Source organism: Alosa alosa, mitochondrion (genome assembly GCF_017589495.1).
Source record: "Alosa alosa mitochondrion, complete genome".
Lineage (NCBI taxonomy): Eukaryota > Metazoa > Chordata > Actinopteri > Clupeiformes > Clupeidae > Alosa > Alosa alosa.
This window is the reverse complement of record NC_009575.1, coordinates 1-16,698: the sequence shown is the minus strand read 5'-3', so window position 1 is coordinate 16,698 and position 16,698 is coordinate 1. Positions and strand designations below refer to the sequence as shown.

Sequence of the window (16,698 nt, the reverse complement as noted above, 5' to 3'; positions counted from 1 at the left end):
CACAGAGTAACATTTTTTTGCAGTACTGTATACCAACACGTAATAGAACTCGTTGAAGACGTCAGTCGAGTCTTTCATGGTTTCGGGGTTTGACATGAATATTAGACTTTTTCGGGCGTAGGGGGTAAGGGGGTTTGTCGCGCGAAAAAACCTCCTAGTTTTCCGAAGAAGGGGGGCAGTATAATAGGGCACCGTGGGTTGAGAGTTGATCTATTATGCACTTGATATCACTTATGTGATTCTTCGATGAATGCTAATGGAGTATTGGACAGTTGTCCTTTATTTCAAGGAAATGTTCACCCTTTAAACGTTAACATTAGGAAGGAGTCGCCAAATGCAAAGTGAAAGTGAAGGAGAAAAAGAGAACCAAATGCATGTAAGTGAACGCCCGGCATGGTGGGTAACGAGTCGTTAGTACCCCACCATTAACTTATGCCTGGAAAGTTCAACTCTTAGGGGGACTATAAGCATATGGCCCTGAAATAGGAACCAAATGCCAGGAATAGTTCATTCTGTGAAACCCCCACGATTTTTGTCCGTGATCTTATCATTAACCGTATGCGCGATTTAGTCGTGTTGGTCGGTTCTCACTACATTAAATAAGTCTGTAGCTATTTTTGATGGGTAACGCATGGAAAATGGTTCAATGAAGTAATAGGGATTAATCTATTTATCAGCTTCCTTTATTAATATTCTGAATCTTGATTTGATGCTTCGTATATACCCTAGTTTAATTGTTACCTGTTTGTTTTTACGCATTATCATCTAACTATTAATTACTTATCCTTAGATTCATGAATGTCAGTGTAATACAGTTATTTACCTGACAGAATATGAATGGGGATTATACATAGTATGTATAGGTACCATATATATATGTATAATTATACATAGTATGTATAGATACCATATATATATGTATAATTATACATAGTATGTATAGATACCATCTATGCATGGTGTTGTATATACTATGGGTATACAACATCTATATACTAGAGTACATATAATAAGTACATATATCGGCGTTGGCGCGTCGAGCAGAGAATAGTTTAACTTAGAATACTAGCTTTGGGAGTTAGAGGTGGAAGTTAAAATCTTTCTTTTCTGGGCCTCAGGGGGGACTTTAACCTCCGGTCTCCGGGTTACAAAACCGGCGCTTTAGAACTAAGCTACTGGGGCAGTTTCATTCTAGGACTTTGTTCTCTGCTCACCCGGCTAGTGGGGTAAGAATTAAGAACAGAGAGAAGTAGGCTGCTGAGGCCACTTGTCCGGCAATGACGTAGGGGTGCTCTACTGGTATTCCTCCAATTCATGTTAAGACAACAACGTCTAGTACTAAAGCTCAGAATAGGAACTGTGTAATGGGTCGGAATGTTAGTCCTCGATGCTTTGAGGTATGCAGGGTGGGAATTACTAATAGTACTAAAATGGAGAATAGAAGGGCTAATACTCCACCTAGCTTGTTGGGGATTGAACGTAGGATGGCGTAGGCAAACAGGAAGTATCACTCTGGTTTAATGTGGGGTGGGGTGACCATGGGGTTGGCGGGCGTGAAATTATCTGGGTCTCCTAGCAAGTTAGGTGAAAAGAGGGCTAACGAGATTAGCGCTAGTAGTAAAGCTGCAAAACCCAGAAGGTCTTTGTAGGAGAAGTATGGGTGGAATAAAATTTTGTCAGCGTCTGAGTTAAGACCAGCCGGGTTATTTGATCCTGTTTCGTGTAGGAATAAGAGGTGGAGGATTGTGGCTCCTGCAATTACGAAGGGAAATAGGAAGTGGAATGCGAAGAATCGGGTTAGAGTGGCACTATCTACGGAGAAGCCCCCTCAGATTCATTCTACTAGTGCGCCTCCCACATATGGGACGGCAGATAACAAGTTGGTAATTACTGTGGCCCCTCAGAAAGATATTTGTCCTCAGGGGAGAACGTAGCCTACAAAGGCAGTCATTATAACAAGAAGGAGAAGGATTACTCCAATGGTTCATGTCTCCTTGTAAACGTATGAGCCGTAGTAAAGTCCTCGGCCAATGTGGGCGTAAATGCAGATGAAGAAGAATGATGCTCCGTTTGCGTGCATGCTCCGGATTAGTCATCCATAGTTTACGTCACGGCAAATGTGGACGACAGAAGAGAATGCCGTTGCGATATCAGAAGTGTAGTGTATAGCCAGGAATAGTCCTGTTAAAATTTGTGCCGCTAAACACATCCCTAAAAGTGAGCCGAAGTTTCATCAAACTGAAATGTTAGAAGGGGCTGGGAGGTCGACTAGTGCGTCGTTGGCGATTTTTATGAGTGGGTGGGTTTTTCGTAGGCTTGCCATTAGGGTTTCTATAGTTGAATAACAACGGTGGTTTTTCGAGTCATTGGTCTCGGTTAGAATCCGGGTAGAAATTATGGTATACTTCGTGTGTCTTTGATTATTTGGGTTTGTTTTAGGGATGGTGGGCGTTGCATCTAATCCTGCCCCGTATTTCGCGGCATTAGGGTTAGTGATGTCCTCTGGGGCGGGTTGTGCTGTTTTAGCAATGTTTGGGTTGCCGTTTTTGGCCTTGGCTCTTTTTTTAATTTATCTAGGGGGGATGTTAGTAGTTTTTGGGTACTCGGCTGCTTTGGCGGCTGATCCGCACCCTGAAAGCTGGGGGGACGCGTCTGTTTTTGAGCATGCGATGTTCTACTTCGTGGTAGTCGTTGCTGGGTTGCTCTATTTTGGTTCATCATGATATGGTTTTAGTACTGGGGTGCTAAGTAGCTGTAAAGAGTTGCTGATGATTCGGGGAGATGTTGGTGGTGTTTCCATGCTTTATGCTTCAGGGGGTGTTATGATGGTGTTATGCGCTTGAGTTCTATTGTTAACTTTATTTGTAGTATTAGAGTTGACTCGTGGCTTAAGCCGGGGGACTTTACGGGCTGTTTAGGCTGAGGCTAAAAGGGCAGCCAGACCTGTGGTGATTATGAAGATTATTAGATATGTCTTGATGATTCCTCGTTGGGTGTCGCTAGTGGCGGCGGACATCTTCGTTTGAGCTGAAACTAGTCCTTTGGGGCCTGCGGTTTCAAACCATGACTGGTCTACTAGTTGGTTGGCCATTGTTTGGCCTAAAACCAGGTTTAGTTTGGGGGCCAGGCGGTGTACTGTTGCGGGGAAGAAGCCGAGCATGTTTGAGAAGTTGTGTAGTTTAATGGTTGGGGTGGGTTTGAATTGTTTGGCGGTGAGGGCGGCTAATTCTATGGCTGTTAGAAGTCCAATGACTGTGACGATAAGAGCAGCTAGTTTTAGTATGGGGGGCATGGTCATAATAGGTGTTTTTGTGGGGAGGGTGTTTGAAATAAGAATTAACCCGGCTACAATGCTGCCTCAGGCCAGTCGTTTAATTGGGTTAATAACTGCAGGGTCATTTTCGTTGATTGGGGAGAGGGGCATAAATCGGGGGGTTCCCATGGTAACAAAGAACACAACTCGGAAGCTATATACAGCTGTGAAAGAGGTTGCAATTAGAGTGAGGACAAGGGCTCAGGCGTTTAGGTAGGAGGTGTTTAGGGCTTCGATGATGGCATCCTTTGAGAAGAAGCCGGCCAGAAAGGGAGTTCCTGTTAGAGCTAGGCTTCCAATTGTGAGACAGGTGGATGTAAAAGGTGCTAGGTTGTGTAGGCCCCCCATTTTTCGGATGTCCTGTTCGTCATTAAGGCTGTGGATAACTGATCCGGAGCAGAGGAAGAGTATTGCTTTGAAGAAGGCATGGGTGCAAATGTGGAAGAAGGCTAATTGGGGTTGATTAAGCCCAATTGTCACTATCATGAGTCCTAGTTGGCTTGAAGTAGAGAAGGCTACGATTTTCTTGATGTCATTTTGGGTGAGGGCGCATGTGGCGGTAAATAGTGTTGTTAGTGCACCTAAACACAAGCAGATGGTTAGTGCTGTGGGGTTGGCTTGGGTAAGAGGATGTAGTCGAATAAGGAGGAAGATTCCTGCTACAACCATTGTGCTTGAGTGCAGTAGGGCGGAGACTGGCGTGGGACCTTCCATTGCGGAAGGCAGTCAGGGGTGAAGTCCGAATTGGGCTGACTTGCCTGTTGCGGCAATGATTAGGCCTAGAAGGGGGAGGGTTATGTCCATGTTGTGAGAAAGTGCAAAGATTTGTTGTATCTCTCATGAGTTAAGATTTATGGCAAATCAGGCCATGCTTATAATTAGCCCGATGTCCCCCACCCGGTTATAGATCACGGCTTGCAAGGCTGCAGTGTTGGCATCGGCTCGGCCGTACCATCAGCCGATTAGTAGGAAGGACATAATTCCTACTCCTTCTCAGCCAATAAATAGTTGGAATATGTTGTTGGCCGTAACTAAGATAATCATAGCGATTAAGAACATGAGAAGGTATTTAAAGAATCGGTTCATGTATGGGTCTGCGTGTATGTACCAGGAGGCAAATTCAAGGATTGACCAGGTTACGTAGAGGGCAATTGGCGTAAAGATAATTGAATAGGCATCGAATTTTAGGCTAATGCTAATGTTGAAAGTGGATGTATTTATTCAGTGCCAGGTGGTGACGATTGTTTCTACCCCCTGGTCCAAGAAGATAAATAGTGGTAAAAGACTGACCACGAATGCGGCGCTAACTGCGGTTTTTACGTGGGATACGGCCCAACCGGGGGGTTTTGGTGCGGGGTCAATTGTTGTAATAATAGGGTAGGCTAGGAGGGCAAAGATTAGTGTAAGTGATGATGATAAAATCAGTGTAGTTTGCATAGCCTCTGCTTGGATTTGCACCAAGAGTTTTTGGTTCCTAAGACCAACGGATGACTGTTATCCTTCAAAGGCCGAGGGAGCCGCAGATTCTAACTGCGGGAGTAGAGATTAGCAGTCTCTATTGCTACAGGCCTCTCTCGGCGGATAAGGAGGTTTGAACTCCTGTCTTTGGAATCACAATCCAACATTTTCGTTAAACTATACCTGCAGTAGAATCATCCTCACACGAACTCTGGTTTGAGGACAAGTAAAACAACTGGAATTAAGTGAAGGGCAATTAAAAGGTGCTCTCGTGTGTGATATGGGGTTAATCCTGTAATGTGTGCTGGTACTGGGCCCCGTTGGGTTATTAGGAATATGTAGAGGGAGTAACCGGCTGTGATCAGGGTGCCGAGTCCTGTAAGGATTAGGGTTCAAGGAGATCAGTTAAATATGGTTGTAATGATTATGATCTCTCCCATAAGATTAGGGAGCGGGGGGAGTGCAAGATTGGCTAAGTTGGCAATAAACCATCATGTGGCCGTTAGGGGGAACAGTATTTGCATGCCTCGTGCCAAGACTATGGTTCGGCTGTGTGTTCGTTCATAGCTTGTGTTTGCCAGACAGAACAATGCTGATGATACTAGTCCGTGGGCGATTATTAAAATAATTGCCCCGGTCAGGCCTCAGGGGGTTTGAATAAGAATACCTCCGGCGACCAGCCCCATGTGGCTTACTGAGGAGTAAGCGATTAGTGATTTTAGGTCTGTTTGGCGTAAACAGATAGATCCCGTTATGATGATGCCTCAGAGGGCAAGCACGATGAAGGGATAGGCCATTTCTTTAGTGAGGGGGTCAAGGACTGTTGTTATTCGAATCATGCCGTAGCCCCCAAGTTTTAGTAAAACTGCGGCTAGGACTATTGATCCGGCGATAGGGGCCTCTACGTGCGCCTTTGGTAGTCAGAGATGGACGCCATAGAGGGGTATTTTTACGAGGAATGCCACCAAGCAGCCCGCCCACCAGATTTTGTCTCCTCAGGAGATCAAAGTCAAAGGCTGACAAAAGTTTAGGGTAATCATTGACAAACTTCCTGTTGAATTTTGCAGGGTTAGTAGTGCAACTAATAGTGGGAGGGACCCTGCCAAAGTGTAAAATAAGAAGTAGGTGCCCGCATTTAGGCGCTCTGCTTGGTTGCCTCATCGGGTGATGATAATAAGAGTGGGAACCAGGGTTGCTTCGAATATGATGTAAAACATAATAATTTCTGTGGCTCCGAATGCTATGATAAGGAAAGCCTGAAGGGAGGCCAAGAGGCTAAGGTACATGCGTTGTCGGGAGGCAGGCTCAGATTGTGTGTGATTTTGACTCGCGAGGATTATCAGAGGGAGGAGTCAACATGTTAGGACTAGAAGGGGGGCAGAGAGAGGGTCAATTGCTATATAGTTGTTTGGTAGGGTTCATCCTGTTTCTGCTGTCCAGTTGAGCCAAGTTAGACTTAGCAGGGCAATAACTAGGCTGTAGGACACGGCGGATGTCCAAAGTCATTTTTTGGGCGTTAACCAAATCGTTGGGAAGAGCATTAGGGTTGGGATTAACACTTTTAACATTGCAGGAGGTTAAGGTTTTGTAGTCGGTCTGTTCCATGGGTTCGGGCTGTTGCCACTAGCAGGGCAAGACCAGTGCTGGCTTCACAAGCAGAGAAGGCGAGGAGTAACATGGGCGCTGCAGAGAAGTTTGTTGCTTCTGTTTGTAGGGTCCATAAAGAGAGAGCAAGGAAGAGTGATAGCATCATGCCCTCTAAACATAGTAGAGCAGAGAGAAGGTGGGTTCGGTGAAATGCCAGGCCTATTAGGCCTAGGATAAATGCTATGCTAAAACTGAAGTGTACCGGGGTCATAAGGGAGTTGTGGACTTTAACCACAATTGTCTGAGCCGAAATCAGAAGTCTTCAGTTGGACTAATTCCCTATTCGGCTCATTCAAGGCCCCCCTGCATTCACTCATAGACTAAACCTAGTGTTAGGAGAACAAGGATGGCGGTGGCCCATGAGACGGTTACTAGTGGGTTGAGCAGTTGATTTCCCCAGGGGAGGGGGAGTAGCAGTGCGATCTCTAGGTCAAATAGTAAGAATAGAATGGCTACTAGGAAGAATCGCAGGGAGAAGGGCAGGCGGGCGGACCCTAGGGGATCAAATCCGCACTCATAAGGTGAAAGTTTCTCTGCGTCAGGGTTTATTTGCGGTAGTCAGAAGGAGACAATGATTAAAATGATTGATAGTACGGAGGTGATTGCTAGGATGGTTATGATTAGACTCATTATCTTTCCTTGGGCTTTAACCAAGATTAGATGGTTGGAAGCCACCTGTACTGTCTTTTATACTAGAAAGATTATGATCCTCATCAGTAGATAGAGACGTACAGGAATAGTCATACTACGTCAACAAAGTGTCAGTATCAGGCGGCGGCTTCGAATCCAAAGTGGTGGTTTGAAGTAAAGTGGTGGAGCACTTGACGTAGAAGACAGACAGCCAGGAATGTTGAGCCAATGATTACGTGTAGGCCGTGGAATCCTGTGGCCACAAAGAATGTTGACCCGAACACTCCGTCTGCGATCGTAAAGGGGGCTTCATAGTATTCTAGAGCTTGCAAGAAAGTAAAGTAGAAGCCTAGAAGGATTGTAAGAGTAAGAGACTGGATGGCTTGCTTTCGTCCTCCTTCTATAAGGCTATGGTGGGCTCATGTTACAGTTACACCGGAGGCTAGAAGGACGGCTGTATTCAGTAGTGGCACTTCGAATGGGTCTAGGGGTGTGACTCCTGTTGGGGGTCAGCAGCCTCCTAGTTCAGGGGTTGGTGCTAGGCTTGAGTGGTAGAAGGCTCAGAAAAATCCTGCAAAGAAGAATACTTCTGAGGTAATGAATAGGATTATTCCATAACGCAGCCCTTTTTGAACTGGAGGGGTGTGGTGGCCTTGGAAGGTCCCCTCTCGGACAATGTCTCGTCATCATTGGTACATAGTTAGGAGCGTTAGTACTAGGCCTAGGGTTATAAGGAGGGTTGAATGGAAGTGGAATCAAATTGCAGTGCCGGATGTTAGCAGCAGGGCGCCAACTGCTCCGGTGAGCGGTCAGGGGCTTGGGTCTACCATGTGGTATGCGTGTGCTTGGTGGGCCATTAGACGTTTTCTTGTAGGTATAGGCTTAAGAGTAGGACGAAGACATATGCTTGAATCATTGCTACGGCGACTTCTAGAAGGGTGAGCAGGAATAAAATTGTGGCTGTTAAGATGGCCACGGTTGGCATAATTGGGAGAAGAACAAATGCTGCTGTGGCAATTAGTTGAATAAGTAAGTGGCCCGCTGTTAGGTTGGCAGTTAGTCGGACCCCAAGGGCTAAGGGCCGGATAAATAGGCTAATCGTTTCGATAATAATTAGTACAGGGATAAGAGGCGCTGGGGTGCCCTCGGGGAGGAGGTGTCCTAGGGCAGCTGTGGGTTGGTTTCGCATGCCAATGATTACTGTGGCGAGCCATAGAGGGACGGCAAGGCCCATGTTTAGAGAAAGTTGTGTAGTTGGCGTAAATGTGTAGGGGAGGAGTCCTAACATGTTGATAGTAATAAGGAAGAGCATTAGAGATGTAAACAGGACCGCTCACTTGTGTCCCCCTGGGTTAATAGGCAGAAGAAGTTGTTGTGTGAATCGATTAATGAATCAGCCTTGAAGCGTTAATACTCGATTGTTTAATCACCGTGTTGTCGGGGTGGGGTATAAAACTCATGGGAGTGCGATTGCTACTGCAATAAGGGGAATACCCAGGTAAGAGGGGCTCATGAATTGGTCAAAGAAGCTTAGTATCATGGTCAGTTTCAGGGTTCAGGTTTAGCTTTTTCAGCTCCTACAGTTGTAGGTTCATTGTTGAAGTTATGGGCTAGGACTTTTGGGGGAATGACTGTTAGAAAAATTAGTCAAGAGAAGACAAGAATTGCAAATCAAGGAGCGGGGTTCAATTGAGGCATATCACTAGAGGTGGTTGGGGGTCACCAATCTTCAGCTTAAAAGGCTGACGCTAGGCCCAATTTAGCTTCCTAGTGAGGCGTCTTCAAGTATGAGTGAGGATCAGTTTTCAAAGTGTTCTAGAGGAACGGCTTCTACCACAATTGGCATAAAGCTGTGATTTGCACCACAAATTTCAGAGCATTGCCCGTAGAATACGCCGGGACGGGAGGCGATAAAGGCGGTTTGGTTTAGGCGTCCTGGTACTGCGTCTATTTTTACACCTAGTGCTGGAACGGCTCAGGAGTGGAGTACGTCTTCCGCTGATACAAGAACTCGGATGGGGGATTCTATTGGAACAACCATTCGGTGGTCTGTCTCTAGTAGGCGGAATTGTCCTGGTACTAGGTCTTGTGTGGGAACCATGTAGGAGTCAAAGCCCAGGTCTTCATAATCTGTGTATTCATAGCTTCAGTATCATTGGTGTCCTATGGCTTTGATAGTTAGGTGGGGGTCGTTAATCTCGTCCATGAGGTAAAGAATTCGTAGGGAGGGAAGTGCAATTAGAATAAGGATTACTGCTGGTAGGACAGTTCACACAATTTCAATTTCTTGGGAGTCCAGAATGTATTTGTCAGTAAGTTTGGTAGAAACCATTGACACAATAATATAAAGAACCAGTGTGCTAATTAGGAGTACGATCATTAGGGCGTGGTCGTGGAAATGTAGGAGTTCTTCTATTACAGGGGAGGCCGCGTCTTGCAATCCTAGTTGTGAGGGATGTGCCATTTAGCTCTGGGCTAAGACACGCGGGGGTTTAACCCACAATTTTGCCTCGACAAGGCAAGGTAATCGTTTTACTAGTGTCTTATTTAAGAAAGTGGCAGAGTGGCCATGCAGTTGGCTTGAAACCATCTCACGGGGGTTCGATTCCTCCCTTTCTCGTTATTTTGCTTGTACTTGCACGAAAGCCGGCTCCTCGAAGGTGTGGTAAGGAGGTGGGCAGCCGTGTAGTCATTCTACGTTTGTTATGGTAAGCTCTACTGATGATACTTCCCGTTTGGCGGCAAATGCTTCTCAGAGAATAAATAAGAACATAATTACTGCTACTAAAGAGATTAGTGATCCAATTGAAGACACCGTGTTTCAAAGGGTATAGGCATCTGGGTAGTCCGAGTACCGTCGTGGCATTCCGGCTAGCCCTAGGAAGTGTTGTGGGAAGAAGGTTAGATTTACCCCTACGAACATAACCCCAAAATGGATCTTTGTTCAAGTGCTGTGAAGGGTGTATCCTGAAAATAGTGGGAATCAGTGCATGAATGCGGCCATGATGGCAAATACAGCACCCATTGACAGAACATAGTGGAAGTGTGCTACTACGTAGTATGTGTCGTGTAGAACAATGTCTAGGGAGGAGTTGGCTAGTACAATCCCTGTGAGCCCCCCGACCGTGAAGAGGAAAATGAAGCCCAGAGCTCACAGCAGGGGAGTATCCCATTTGATTGAGCCTCCGTGCAGAGTTGCAAGTCAGCTAAAGACTTTTACTCCGGTGGGAATGGCAATAATCATTGTTGCGGATGTAAAGTAGGCTCGTGTGTCGACATCTATCCCCACGGTAAACATGTGGTGGGCTCATACAATAAACCCTAGAAGTCCGATGGCCATCATGGCTCACACCATCCCCATGTATCCGAAAGGTTCCTTTTTGCCGGAATAATAGGCTACAATGTGGGAGATCATTCCAAATCCTGGCAGGATTAAAATATAAACTTCCGGGTGGCCGAAGAATCAGAATAGGTGTTGGTATAAAATTGGGTCCCCTCCCCCTGCCGGGTCAAAGAAGGTTGTATTTAGATTTCGGTCTGTTAGGAGCATTGTAATCCCAGCAGCTAGCACAGGGAGTGAGAGAAGAAGGAGAACGGCCGTTACAAGCACGGATCACACAAATAGGGGTGTTTGATATTGTGAGATTGCAGGGGGTTTCATATTAATGATTGTGGTAATAAAATTAATGGCCCCAAGAATCGATGAAATACCTGCTAGATGAAGAGAGAAGATAGTCAGGTCGACGGATGCCCCGGCGTGGGCAAGATTGCCTGCCAAAGGCGGGTAGACTGTTCACCCGGTCCCTGCCCCGGCTTCAACCCCGGAGGAGGCAAGGAGGAGGAGGAATGAGGGTGGAAGTAGCCAGAAGCTCATGTTGTTCATTCGTGGGAATGCCATGTCTGGTGCCCCGATCATAAGGGGGACTAGTCAATTCCCAAAGCCGCCAATTAGAATTGGCATTACTATGAAGAAGATTATTACGAAGGCGTGCGCCGTAACGATGACGTTATAGATCTGATCATCTCCGAGAAGTGCCCCGGGTTGGCTCAGTTCGGCTCGGATTAAGAGACTTAAGGCAGTGCCTACTATCCCTGCTCAGGCACCAAATACTAGGTAAAGGGTACCAATATCTTTATGATTAGTTGAGAAAAATCAACGTGTAATTGCCACAGGTAGGATGGCCGAAGGTTCAGGCGGCGGATTGTAGCTCCGAGGACAGAGGTTTAACTCCTCTTCTTACCACAAGCCCCGTGGTGAAGTTCATGTCAGGTTGCAAACCTGAAGACGCGGGTTACCGCCTGCCGGGGCTTTCCCCGCCTCCCTCCCGGAACGGCGGGGAAAGTAGATGGATGCTCGCTGGTTAGGGCGCTTAGCTGTTAACTAAGAGTTTGTAGGATCGAGGCCTTCCCATCTAGAAAGGCTTTAGCTTAATTAAAGTGTCTGGGTTGCATTCAGAAGATGTGGGATAAATCCCTGCAAGTCTTATCAGGGGCTAGGAGATTTTCACTCCTGCTTGGAGCTTTGAAGGCTCATGGTCTTAATGCTATCCTAAGCCCCTAGGCTAAAAGGGCCAGGGCGGTTGGGGTGAGAGGGAGGAGGGAGGTTGATGAAATGATGGCTGCGGACAAGGGGAGGGAAGGTTGTTTAGTTGTGGTCCGTCAAGGGGCCGTGGAGTTAGTGGTATAGGGGGAGAGGGTAAGGGTTATGGCGTAGCTTAGTCGAAGGTAGAAGTAAAGACTCAATAGGGCTGTGAGGGCTATTACGGTGGCCGTGAGGGGAAACNCTTGGCTGGAAACTTCTTGGAGAATTAGTCATTTAGGCATGAATCCTGTTAGTGGGGGTAAACCTCCCAGGGAGAGAAGAATGAGGCAGGCCAGCGCGGTCAGGGTGGGGGCTTTAGTTCAGGCGGAGGTTAGGGTAATAGTTTTGGTCGAGCCCACATTGTTTAGGGTGAGGAAGGCGGCTGTTGTTATGGCAATATAGGTAACCAGGGCTATCAGTGTTATTTGGGGGGCCATTTGGGCTACTAGAATTATCCATCCTAGATGTGCGATTGAGGAATATGCTAGGATTTTGCGCAGTTGGGTTTGATTAAGTCCCCCTCATCCTCCTACTAGTGTGGAAGAGATTGCTAATGTTGTAAGTAAGTAAGGGTGGGCGTTGTCCGCAATTTGAAGGATTAGTGCAAATGGGGCTAGTTTTTGTCAAGTGGACAATACTAGCCCTGTGGTTAGCGTGATTCCTTGGAGAACTTCGGGAAGCCAGAAGTGTATGGGGGCTAGGCCAATTTTTAGTGCCAAAGCTGTAATGGCGATGGAAGAGGCGATGGGGTGGGAGAGCTGGGTGATCTCTCATTGCCCGGTGATTCATGCGTTGGTAGTGCTAGCAAATAGAAGCATAGCTGCTGCTGTGGCTTGTGTGAGGAAATATTTGGTCGTGGCTTCTACGGCACGGGGGTGGTGCTGGTAGGCTATTATGGGGACGATGGCAAGGGTGTTAATTTCCAAGCCCATTCATGCTAGCAGTCAGTGGGAGCTTGCAAAGGTTATTGTAGTCCCTAGGCCGAGGCTAGAGAGTAGGATTGTGAGTACGTAAGGGTTCATTAATAGGGGAAGGATTTTAACCGACATACTCGGGGTATGGGCCCGAGAGCTTATTTAGCTGACCTTACTAGAAAGTGGTGTAGTGGAAGCACCCAGAGTTTTGATCTCTGGAGGACGGGTTCGAATCCCTTTTTTCTAAGGAGCTGGGGGGAGTTTAACCCCCGTGGTTCACTCTATCAAAGTACCCCTTAGACGTTCAGGCACAGCTCCAGGTTTACCTAGAATTGGGGAGGGAGACCTGCAGTCCCCACCGGAAGGGAGATATGTCAGAGAATTAGCGCTAATGTAAGGGGAAGGAAGTTTTTTCACACCAGGTGTATTAGTTGGTCATATCGGAATCGTGGGTAGGAGGCCCGAACTCATAAGAATAGCCCGGAAAGAAGGGCTGCTTTAAATATGATGCTAATGGTGGTAAACTCGGGAAATGAGGGGAAGTGTGAGGCCCCTATAAAGAGTACTGCTGATAGGGTATTCATGAAGAGAATGTTGGCGTATTCAGCTAGGAAGAAAAGGGCGAAGGGCCCTCCGGCGTATTCTACGTTGAACCCGGATACAAGTTCTGACTCCCCCTCAGTTAGATCAAATGGTGCTCGATTGGTCTCTGCTAGTGTGGAGATGTACCACATTGCCGCAAGAGGTCATGCTGGGGCTAGTAGTCAAATTCCTTCTTGTGTGATGCTGAACATTGACAGGGTGAAACCCCCTGTAAATACGATAGTGCATAGAAGGATGAGTCCTAGCGCCACTTCGTAGGAAATGGTTTGGGCGACGGCCCGCAGGGCCCCAATTAGGGCGTATTTTGAATTAGATGCCCACCCAGACCCCAGGATTGAGTACACGGCTAGGCTGGATAGTGCTAAAATAAATAGTATGCTGAGATTAAGGTCAGTAACAGGGAAGGGTAGGGGCAGGGGTGCTCATAGTGTGAGTGCCAGTGTGAGGGCCAAGGTAGGGGTGGCTAGGAATAAGAATGGGGAGGATGTGGAGGGTCGGACAGGTTCTTTAATAAAGAGTTTAACTCCGTCTGCGATTGGCTGAAGTAGTCCGTAAGGGCCTACCACATTTGGTCCTTTTCGCAGTTGCATATAGCCCAAGACTTTTCGTTCAATTAGGGTCAGGAAAGCTACGGCGAGTAGGACCGGTACGATGTAGGCAAGGGGGTTGATGATGTGGGCTATGATAATGTGAAGCATAGCTAAGGAGAGGATTTGAACCTCTGGGGAGGGAAGTCTTAGGCTTCCTGCATTTACCGGGCTCTGCCACCCTAGCGCGCCCTTCTCTTGGGCCGGGGATTACCCCCCTTTACCTACTTCAGTTGTATTCAGCAGGTTGGGGGGAGGCGTGCTTAAAGCAGGGGCCTCATCACTCCGGTCCTTTCGTACTAGGAAGGGTGGTTTCACAGATAGAAACTGACCTGGATTACTCCGGTCTGAACTCAGATCACGTAGGACTTTAATCGTTGAACAAACGAACCCTTAATAGCGGCTGCACCATTAGGATGTCCTGATCCAACATCGAGGTCGTAAACCCCCTCGTCGATATGGACTCTGGGAGGGGATTGCGCTGTTATCCCTAGGGTAACTTGGTTCGTTGGTCGGCATAAAGCCGGATCATTATTGGTCAAATGTTTTGTGACTTAGAGCTGTGGCTCTGGGTTTTAGGGTGTCCCCCTATCCACTCGGGAGCTTTGTTATCTCCCGTGGTCGCCCCAACCGAAGACGCTTATGCCATAATCACGTTGTTTAAGGGTCCAGTCAGCGGCCGCTTTTCGTGGTTGGTTGGCGTCTAAAGCTCCATAGGGTCTTCTCGTCTTGTGTATAAATACCCGCTTCTGCACGGGTAGATCAGTTTCATTGACCGGGAAAAAGAGACAGTTAAACCCTCGTTATGCCATTCATACAGGTCTCCATTTAAAAGACAATTGATTGCGCTACCTTTGCACGGTTAAAATACCGCGGCCGTTAAACTTTTGGTCACAGGGCAGGCGGGACCTCCTATAATTAGTGGTGGCAGGAGGCGATGTTTTTGGTAAACAGGCGGGGTTTTGGTTTGCCGAGTTCCTTTTTATCCTTTAAGTCTTTCCCTTGATTTAAGCACTCCTGTGTGGGGGTAACGATGTTCTACTACATGGTCTTCTTGGCCTGGGGTGGCGGTGGTGTACTACCCTCTCTTGTTGGGTTCGTTAATTGTCGATGGGGTGTCCGGTTCGACTTACACATGTGCTGGGAGAAGGTCTTTCTTCTTATTACTCGTTCTAGCATGGTCCCTCCTATGGGGGCATAGGATGGCCCAGTAATATTGGGGGCTTTGGAGATTTTAATGTTATAATAGGCTTGGATTGGTCTGAGCTTTAACGCTTTCTGTTCAGGTGGCTGCTTTTAGGCCCACTGAAACCTAGGGCCTTAGTTTAATATATTCCTTAGCCTCCTGTTTAAGGTTGTGTCCTTTGTTAAGGGAGCTGTACCTCCCTTGACTAACTCCCGCGGGTGTCCTTTATGCCTTGTTTAAGTAAAACTGTTGTGGGCAAGGGCGTGGCGGGGCTGAACTTCTATTCATTTCTTGGGCAACCAGCTATAACCTGACTCGGTAGGTCTTTCACCTCTACTCGGGGGTCTTCCCACTCTTTTGCCACAGAGACGGGTTGGCCCTATAATAGGCTGCCCCGGAGTAGCTCGTCCGGTTTCGGGGGTTCAAACTAGAGGTCTCTTTGCTTGAGGTTACTGGCTAGATCATGATGCAAAAGGTACGAGATGTAGTCTCTGCTTTTATTTACTTTAGTGCGTTATTCATTTCTCTTTCAGCTTTCCCTTGCGGTACTTTGTCTATAGCGTCTTTATTTCCTTTTCTGTCGCCCGTACTGGGGTGGTCGAATGGTTTAGTTTGTGCTTTTAGCTTTCTGTAGGACTATTTATATCATTAACTTGGTTCATTATAGTTTGAGCTAGCTGTTTAGTTCCGGGCGATCCAACTTGCATGAATGTATTCTCGGTGTAAGGGAGTCGCTTAACTGTCTCAGCCACACCCGGATTATTCCAAGTGCACCTTCCGGTACACTTACCATGTTACGACTTGCCTCCCCTTGTGACGGGTATTGTGTTATTTACCTTGGTGTGGGCGGTTGTTGGGGAGAGTGACGGGCGGTGTGTGCGCGCTTCAGAGCCGGCTTCAAGGGGGCACTCTATTCCCCCTTTACTGCTAAATCCACCTTCGGATTGTCGTTTCAGACAATCTTCCGTGAATAATCTGGATCAGACAATGTAGCCCATTTCTTCCTACTTCGTACGCTACACCTCGACCTGACGTTTTGAGTATTACTCATTCTGCTTACTGTAGTACCTTCACAGGGTAAGCTGGCGACGGTGGTATATAGGCGGGAAAAGCAAGGAGTAGTGAGGTTGAACGGGGGTTATCGGTTCTAGAACAGGCTCCTCTAGGGGGGTCTGAAGCACCGCCAAGTCCTTTGGGTTTTAAGCTGGCGCTCGTAGTCCCCTGGCGGATATTTGTTGTACTGGAATATCTAAGTTTACGGCGGGGCATAGTGGGGTATCTAATCCCAGTTTGTGTCCCAGCTGTCGTGGGTTCTGGTGGGAAGGGGTAAAGCTACTTTCGTGTCTATAATTCGAGCCTCTAGGTGCGTATGACGGCCTAAGGGGCCTTCGGCTTTAGTATTTTATTCTCCATAACCACTCTTTACGCCGAGTGAATCAACTAGGGCCTCTCGTATAACCGCGGTGGCTGGCACGAGTTTTACCGGCCCTCTTAACCCTGACTAAGTCAAGTTTTCACTTATGGCTTAATGTCTATCACTGCTGAATTCCCTTGGGGGTGTGGCTAAGCAAGGCGTCTTGGGCTAAAAGTGTGCCTGATACCGGCTCCTCGTCCCCGGACGGGGGATTGAGGGCATCCTCACAGGGGTGCGGAGGCTTGCATGTGTAAATTGGGTTAGAGCTGATAATAAAGTCAGGACCAAACTTTTGTGACCGTGGGGCTTTCTACGACCCGTACTAACATCTTCAATGTTATGCTTTACTCTAAGCTACACTATC

The 16,698-nt window shown here is 47.2% G+C and overlaps 13 protein-coding genes across 13 annotated transcripts, besides 25 other annotated features; 1 reads left to right on the top strand and 12 right to left on the bottom strand. All coding sequences in view use genetic code 2, as the record gives it.

Moving 5' to 3' along the window:
* Nucleotides 1-1,041: a D loop (control region).
* Nucleotides 1,042-1,111, top strand: a tRNA (tRNA-Pro).
* Nucleotides 1,111-1,182, bottom strand: a tRNA (tRNA-Thr).
* CYTB (cytochrome b) lies at nucleotides 1,183-2,323 on the bottom strand. Its single transcript has one exon. A coding segment is annotated over exon 1 (1,141 nt).
* Nucleotides 2,324-2,327: 4 nt separating this feature from the next.
* Nucleotides 2,328-2,396, top strand: a tRNA (tRNA-Glu).
* On the top strand, nucleotides 2,397-2,918 carry ND6 (NADH dehydrogenase subunit 6). Its single transcript has one exon. It carries the CDS (start codon nucleotides 2,397-2,399, stop codon nucleotides 2,916-2,918), a length of 522 nt encoding a protein of 173 aa, YP_001293643.1.
* On the bottom strand, nucleotides 2,915-4,750 carry ND5 (NADH dehydrogenase subunit 5). Its single transcript has one exon. It carries the CDS (start codon nucleotides 4,748-4,750, stop codon nucleotides 2,915-2,917), a length of 1,836 nt encoding a protein of 611 aa, YP_001293642.1.
* Nucleotides 4,751-4,822, bottom strand: a tRNA (tRNA-Leu).
* Nucleotides 4,823-4,889, bottom strand: a tRNA (tRNA-Ser).
* Nucleotides 4,890-4,958, bottom strand: a tRNA (tRNA-His).
* On the bottom strand, nucleotides 4,959-6,339 carry ND4 (NADH dehydrogenase subunit 4). Its single transcript has one exon. A coding segment is annotated over exon 1 (1,381 nt).
* On the bottom strand, nucleotides 6,333-6,629 carry ND4L (NADH dehydrogenase subunit 4L). Its single transcript has one exon. It carries the CDS (start codon nucleotides 6,627-6,629, stop codon nucleotides 6,333-6,335), a length of 297 nt encoding a protein of 98 aa, YP_001293640.1.
* Nucleotides 6,630-6,699, bottom strand: a tRNA (tRNA-Arg).
* Nucleotides 6,700-7,048, bottom strand: ND3 (NADH dehydrogenase subunit 3). The gene has a single exon. A coding segment is annotated over exon 1 (349 nt).
* Nucleotides 7,049-7,120, bottom strand: a tRNA (tRNA-Gly).
* On the bottom strand, nucleotides 7,121-7,905 carry COX3 (cytochrome c oxidase subunit III). The gene has a single exon. A coding segment is annotated over exon 1 (785 nt).
* On the bottom strand, nucleotides 7,906-8,588 carry ATP6 (ATP synthase F0 subunit 6). Its single transcript has one exon. A coding segment is annotated over exon 1 (683 nt).
* On the bottom strand, nucleotides 8,579-8,746 carry ATP8 (ATP synthase F0 subunit 8). Its single transcript has one exon. The coding sequence runs from the start codon at nucleotides 8,744-8,746 to the stop codon at nucleotides 8,579-8,581; it is 168 nt and encodes a 55-aa protein (YP_001293636.1).
* Nucleotide 8,747: 1 nt separating this feature from the next.
* Nucleotides 8,748-8,821, bottom strand: a tRNA (tRNA-Lys).
* COX2 (cytochrome c oxidase subunit II) lies at nucleotides 8,822-9,512 on the bottom strand. The gene has a single exon. A coding segment is annotated over exon 1 (691 nt).
* A 12-nt stretch (nucleotides 9,513-9,524) lies between these two features.
* Nucleotides 9,525-9,593, bottom strand: a tRNA (tRNA-Asp).
* Nucleotides 9,594-9,597: 4 nt separating this feature from the next.
* Nucleotides 9,598-9,668, top strand: a tRNA (tRNA-Ser).
* COX1 (cytochrome c oxidase subunit I) lies at nucleotides 9,669-11,219 on the bottom strand. Its single transcript has one exon. It carries the CDS (start codon nucleotides 11,217-11,219, stop codon nucleotides 9,669-9,671), a length of 1,551 nt encoding a protein of 516 aa, YP_001293634.1.
* A 1-nt stretch (nucleotide 11,220) lies between these two features.
* Nucleotides 11,221-11,291, top strand: a tRNA (tRNA-Tyr).
* A 2-nt stretch (nucleotides 11,292-11,293) lies between these two features.
* Nucleotides 11,294-11,359, top strand: a tRNA (tRNA-Cys).
* Nucleotides 11,360-11,391: 32 nt separating this feature from the next.
* Nucleotides 11,392-11,465, top strand: a tRNA (tRNA-Asn).
* Nucleotides 11,466-11,534, top strand: a tRNA (tRNA-Ala).
* A 1-nt stretch (nucleotide 11,535) lies between these two features.
* Nucleotides 11,536-11,607, bottom strand: a tRNA (tRNA-Trp).
* Nucleotides 11,608-12,652, bottom strand: ND2 (NADH dehydrogenase subunit 2). Its single transcript has one exon. A coding segment is annotated over exon 1 (1,045 nt).
* Nucleotides 12,653-12,721, bottom strand: a tRNA (tRNA-Met).
* Nucleotides 12,721-12,791, top strand: a tRNA (tRNA-Gln).
* Nucleotides 12,791-12,862, bottom strand: a tRNA (tRNA-Ile).
* Nucleotides 12,863-12,870: 8 nt separating this feature from the next.
* On the bottom strand, nucleotides 12,871-13,845 carry ND1 (NADH dehydrogenase subunit 1). The gene has a single exon. The coding sequence runs from the start codon at nucleotides 13,843-13,845 to the stop codon at nucleotides 12,871-12,873; it is 975 nt and encodes a 324-aa protein (YP_001293632.1).
* Nucleotides 13,846-13,922, bottom strand: a tRNA (tRNA-Leu).
* Nucleotides 13,923-15,606, bottom strand: an rRNA (l-rRNA).
* Nucleotides 15,607-15,678, bottom strand: a tRNA (tRNA-Val).
* Nucleotides 15,679-16,629, bottom strand: an rRNA (s-rRNA).
* Nucleotides 16,630-16,698, bottom strand: a tRNA (tRNA-Phe).